Source organism: Gambusia affinis, linkage group LG12 (genome assembly GCF_019740435.1).
Source record: "Gambusia affinis linkage group LG12, SWU_Gaff_1.0, whole genome shotgun sequence".
NCBI lineage: Eukaryota > Metazoa > Chordata > Actinopteri > Cyprinodontiformes > Poeciliidae > Gambusia > Gambusia affinis.
In genome coordinates, this window is record NC_057879.1 from 281532 (window position 1) to 287531 (window position 6000).

The window sequence follows — 6000 nt, forward strand, 5'->3', positions numbered from 1 at the left end:
GTGAGGGTTAGGTTCCCCTGACCCTCCTCCTGTTCATCTACTAGATTTTCTGTTTTGTCCCTGAGTTACTGCTGGTTTACTTTCTCTGCTGTTTTACCTGCTTTCTTGTTACAGTTGAAACATTTTTAAATAAAGATCATTCAATAATGGGTGGATAAGTGACACAGTTGGTAGCACTGTTGCCTTGCAGCAAGAAGGTCCTGGGTTCGATTCCTGGCCCGGTTTCTTTTTGGATGGACATGTTCTCCCTGTGCATCTGGTTCTCTCCTGGTTCTCCAGCTTCCTCCCACAGTCCAAAAACATGACTGTCAGGTTAATTGGTCTCTCTAATTTCACCTTAGGTGTGTGTGTGTGTGTGTGTGTGTGTGTGTGTGTGTGTGTGTGTGCATGGTTGTTGGTCCTGTCTGTCTCTGTGTTGCCCTGTGACAGACTGGTGACCTGTCCAGGGTGAACCCCGTTTCTCACCCAGAAAGTTAGCTGGAGAGGCAGCAGCACCTCTTGACCTCACTGGGGACAAGGGTGTTAGAAAATGGATGGATGGATCGTTCAATAATGTTCATTAGGGGCAGGGGCAACAACAAGGCAGCAGGGGCAACAACAAGGCAGCAGGGGCAACAACAAGGCAGCAGGGGCAACAACAAGGCAGCAGGGGCAACTTTACCAGCATGGAGATTCAGCCATGTTTATGAAATACAGAAAAATGAACCTTTTTCCCAAGTTATTGGAAGCAGCGTGATCATCTAGTGAACACACTTGGTTCAGATGAGCCATTAGTGTAAAGTAACTAGTTAACTGGTTAGATTTCCAAGTGGCTGGATTTTCTTTTTGTCAACAAGCAGAAAGCTGCTAACTGGTGCTTGTTAGTGGGTTTGTACCTGAATGGCAGGTAGGGAGTATTATTTCCTGAGATCAGAGTTCTGTAGGCTTCATCTGGACTCCTTTTCAAATAGATAACCTACAGAGTAAAAGTTAAACTGGGTTAGTAGCAATGAGCAACCAGACAAAGACGTATACTGATGGAGTGATGAATGAGGGGGGAAATGAAATGATATTTACCGAGTAGGCAGCAATGAGAAAAGCAGCGTTGGCTCTCTTCTTTTGGTCAAAGCTGGTGAAGTGAACCAGTTTCTTTCTAGACATTGTGAAGGACTAGCCAGACAAAAAACAGCCAAGGAACAAAAAGTCACTAACAGATAAATAATAAAGGTGAAGGAACAACATTTGAAATGGTTCAAACTTTCAGTATTACCTTGAGCTTCTTGTTGAGTTTGCAGCAGTATCTGTAGAGCATTGCAAGATTCAGGGGCCCAAAGTCTGCATAGAAACTAGAACATACAGTGAGAAATGTTGTGTAATTCCATTTGGTTGCTTTTAGTTATCAAACAATAAAAAATAAAACAACTTATGTAACAATGAGATATAGTGTATCAGAATGTAAAAATGGATCACTTACAGTCCAACAGGGCTGACATTTACTTTGACAGCGTTTGTGGATTTATTAAACACTAATATTACACGTTAGAAACAGGACGTAGTCAGGACACATGCTTGTTTTCAGTTTCCTGTTAATCCTTCCAGACCACATCCACCACACCTGAACCGGGTCGGACTATCAGACACACATCTAGGGTAAACTGGATTGAACTGGATTACCAAGAGAAAATAACAGACATGTAGGAAGAAAATGCAAGCGCCACATAGAAGGACTCTGGCAGTCAAGTCAGTAATCTGGAGTAACAGATTTGCTGAAGGTGCTTCATGTCACCATTCTGGGCTGTTTTGTGTTTGTATGATGATTTCCATGTTCATTAAAGATGAGATCTTACCTTTAGCAATCCATTTCTTCATATGGAGTTTCATTATTTGTTATTAGTTTGTATTCTTTGGATATTTCTGAGTTTATTTAGTGTTATGCCTTTTTCCTTTAGTTATTAACCATAACGCTATGATGATGATGGTAATAATAATAATTAATAATAATAATAATAATAATAATAATAATAATAATAATAATAATAATAATAATAATAATAATAATAATAATCCATTTTATTTATAAAGGCCGTCATGTCTGAAATCTCAAAGTAAGTAATCCAGATGAGATGACACGAAAACATGAATGATTTTCTCTAAGTAAACTCTGGAGACCATTTATCTAATCTTAGAAATATTTCTTAATTGAAAGAAACAAGAACAAGAATCAGCCTTAATGTGTGAGTCAAAGCCTAATGATGAGTCAAATGAGTCAATTTTTCTGGCTGATATTTTTATGCAAGTGACTGGGAGCAATAATCAAAGTTTCTGTCTTTCTGGCGTTTAGAACCAGAAAGTTACTGGAGAGCCAGTCACTGATACGGGACAAACACTGGACAAAGATGGCCGACCTGTCCAGTTGATATGGTCTAAATGAAAAATGCAATTGAATTTCATCAGCATACATGTGGTAAGAAACATTTGAAAAAGACTGAATAGTGCCAGCATTAATAATAAATAGAATAGAATAGAATAATAAAAGTGGACCCAAACTTCTGATGGCAGGCTACTGGACTGTAGCTACAGCTGCCCTGGGGCAGGCTGACAGAAGTGAGGCTGCAACCTTTGCACCATCAGCTCTTCTGACCAACACCAGAGGGCAAGTATTTTTCCCAGAGACAAACAGCGGACCATGAACTGAACCGATGAGCCTCCAATTGCAGGGTGAACTCCTACAGCTGTGACCACCATCAGTCCTCCTTCAGTTTCTTTCTCTTCCTACACACATGCTGTTGTAGGAACAACAGACGTGCCACCAGTTCCAATCAGCCATCTGTTTTTCATCCCAGTGCGTACACCCCTCTTCTTCCTCTAGTCCTCTCGTTCTTTCTATTTTAATATTTTTTTTGCCCTTTTCCCTTTCTTTTCTGTCTCTGTGACTATTACATTTAAAATAAACCCAAAGCTATTTCTAATCAAGTCTTTTATGTCTAAATCAAATGGAGCATCATAGCAAAATCTGTAACACTCCACTTGTGTAAGCAAGTTTGTTGGGCCTCCCCTTCACACCTGGACAATAATTCTGAATGTCTCTCTGCTGGACAGGAGAAGCTAAAACAAACCTCTCTCCCACGTTCCTCTCCACTGGGTTTTACTGCTGCCAACCTCTGTTCTTACAGCTTTACTAACCATGACCTGATTCCACCCTTCACAGTCTGGTTCCAACTCATGGAAATAGCTGTTGGAAGGTGAGGGCGTCATGATTAGGTCTGAAGTCTCTTTCTGCTCATTCTGCTTGGCTCACTGCTTTGTGCCACACTTTGTCAGAGAATCATCATCAGTGAGTTTAAATCTGTCAGGATGATTCAGATTCTGAGCATCTACAGCACATGTCAAACTCACAGCTATTTATGTGGTCCTCTAGACTCTGTGATTGGCTTCTATAGAAGTTACTCCATTCACACGATTGGCTGAAACAAGGAAGAGATCTCATTGGTTGTGTTGTGCCACGGCAGGGAGCCTAAACATTCCCAGATAAATGCAGTGAAGTCTGCAGACCGGAAGCAGCTTTTAAATCAAATATATTAGAAATGCAAGTGTGAATCTTTCTAAGAATTTGTGAATATTGAGACTGTTTCAGCTCCATATTTTAGTGTTTTTTCTCGGACTGCCTTTTGGAGAAAATCATTTTGATTTCAGAAGTCTTAATATTGTCACCTTCTTAAACAAAATAGCCTACATTATTTTTGTACTATGTATATTTGTTTGTTTGTTTGTTTTACCTAAAATATCATTTGGAAAGAAACAAGTGGAAATTTGTTTTTGTTTTTTTTTTAATGTAAAAAATGATTTAAGCAAATATTTGATGAAGGTGACAATATGAAAAACCAACAAACATAAATTCTTGACTTCCTTTGACATAGTTTCTTTCCAGGCTGTTTGCACCAACAGTCTGACGGTCTCAGGTCAGCCGGACTCAGACTGCAGCTGGACGGCTGCTCACCTCTCATAGACCAACTCCTCATCAGTGCTGAAGAAGTGTGTGTTTGCAGTGTTCTTTGGTTTGACACGAAGAGTAGCAAAGTACAGCCGATCTGCAGGGTACAAGACACGCACACGCATACACACATACACACGCACACACACACACACACACACACACACACACACACACAGACAAGATTTTATTATTATGACAGGTGTTGTGAACTGGACTCAGGCAGCTCTGACTCCATATCCCAGCAGCCCCTGCTGTGGTGTGTTGGTCTGGGTCTCATCACCTTCAGACAAACTAGATGCACCTCCAGCTTACTTCTGAATTGACTAAAACTTAGAATTTATATTTTAAGCTCAAGAATTCTTAAGAAAAGGACCAGTGCTTGGATTAGACAACTCCAACTTCTCCAAAACCTTTCACCTTAAAATGTAATATTTACCTAACATCAGTGAAATAATGTTAAAAATAAAATTATTCATACTTTGAAAAATCAAAAGCTGTAAACAGAAACCCAGCTGAAGAAGAAGAAGAAGACTTTATTTAAATCAAGCTGTCAGGAAAACTATTTCTGGTTTGTGATTCCTAAAATAAAAAATGATAGATTATTTTTAAATAGTTTTTGTCAATAATTTTTGAATCAACTTCCATTCCACCTTCTGTAAATATTACAGCAGTGAATAAAACATTGGAACATCTGAAAGTTCTCCTGAAAGGAATTACAGAAAATGAAAAGTGGTCACTTTAACATTGAATGATTGACTGTAATGCAGCTGCATATTTTTACCAATAACTAAATCTAACAAGAATAAGCAAGTAGTGTTTATTGTCATATCCATTGATAAATAATAAATGTTCTGGTGGAATGTCCTATTCTTTCAGAAAAGTTTCAGTGACAAACCTTTTGATACTTGAGTGTATCAAAAGGCTTATAGGTCAAATTTGTTAGTAACACCATTGCGCAGCTTAAAACACATGCAGGTTGTATTAGTATTGCTGAAATATGATGGATGTGAAGTTTATGCATTGAATAATTATTATTTGATACAAAATAAATATTCTTGCTGAACTTACCTTTGATAAATTCTGCCTGTTCGTATTCCTCTGCCATTTGACCAGAGAGGTTGAAGTGTTGCTGTCAGTGGAGTCTGACCAAGCCCAAATAAAACGGATTATTTCTCGGTCTGATTTAGCTGATATGACACCACTTGTGATGTGGCCAAAAGCCTGGGCGTCCACAGGGGAGGAGCATGGTCCGTTATCCCACTGAGTTATCTCTGCCTGGATCCAGCACTGACACTACTGACTGTAGGAACTCCTGAAGTTGGTTTTAGTTTGGTTCCTTCTGTTCAGCTCAAATGAAGAATGTCAGAATTGAAGATTGTGTCTTCTCTCCAGTTTCCTACAGCTGAAAGGCTTTCCAGAACGTTCCATCAAGCCGTCCACACACTCAGAAAACGCTAATCTCTCTGCTGATCTGCACTGCTTGGACACACACTCACACATCACACACACATTCACACACACCAACATGCAAGTTCCCAGAGCCCAGCAGGGCTGGGTGGGTGAACAGTCTATGCATGCTTATGCAGTAATCCCTTTTGCTTTATGTAATAGCTGATATGAACTCTTTCATAACATAGTTTCTACATTTGTGCATCACCAAGCAACCTCTGATGGTTTCCAGTCCCAGACTGGTTCAGCTGGACTGAGGAGTTTTTGTTCTGTCACCTGAAGGTGCCAACAGTCTGAGCTCCAGAGCTGTGAGCTTCACATGGCGCTAACTCACTCACAAGTGTTCATGGTGAATACAGAGTATTTTTTTCTCGGTTATCCAACTAAACATTTCAGAGTCTAGCGTCTGCTTAGGGTGTCAAAACAATTTGAGATATATTTACACTTGTTGCAATAAGGAATAAATCAATAATTATCTTTATAAATTAAAATGAGTTCAATACTCGTAAAAGTCTTAACTGAGGGTTTGGATGTTTTACATGTCTTGTGTCTTTTCTAAAATCTTGTTTGCAGAGACC

At 39.4% G+C, this 6000-nt stretch overlaps 1 protein-coding gene across 5 annotated transcripts in view; it reads right to left on the reverse strand.

Annotated features, from left to right (window-relative positions):
- The window catches only part of LOC122840761 (dual specificity protein phosphatase CDC14AB-like), an 11111-nt gene extending 5708 nt beyond the window's left edge, over positions 1–5403 (reverse strand). For 2 of the 5 annotated variants that reach the window (XM_044133374.1, XM_044133376.1), the window contains exons 1-5: positions 5042–5403; positions 3977–4067; positions 1250–1325; positions 1057–1149; positions 876–955 (exon numbers count right to left, since the gene is read on the reverse strand). In XM_044133374.1, coding sequence (XP_043989309.1) covers positions 876–955; positions 1057–1149; positions 1250–1325; positions 3977–4067; positions 5042–5078 — 377 coding nt within the window. In that variant the 5' untranslated portion in view covers positions 5079–5403. The other 3 variants (XM_044133378.1, XM_044133379.1, XM_044133377.1) reach the window with 3 other exon arrangements.
- Positions 5404–6000: the final 597 nt, after the last annotated feature.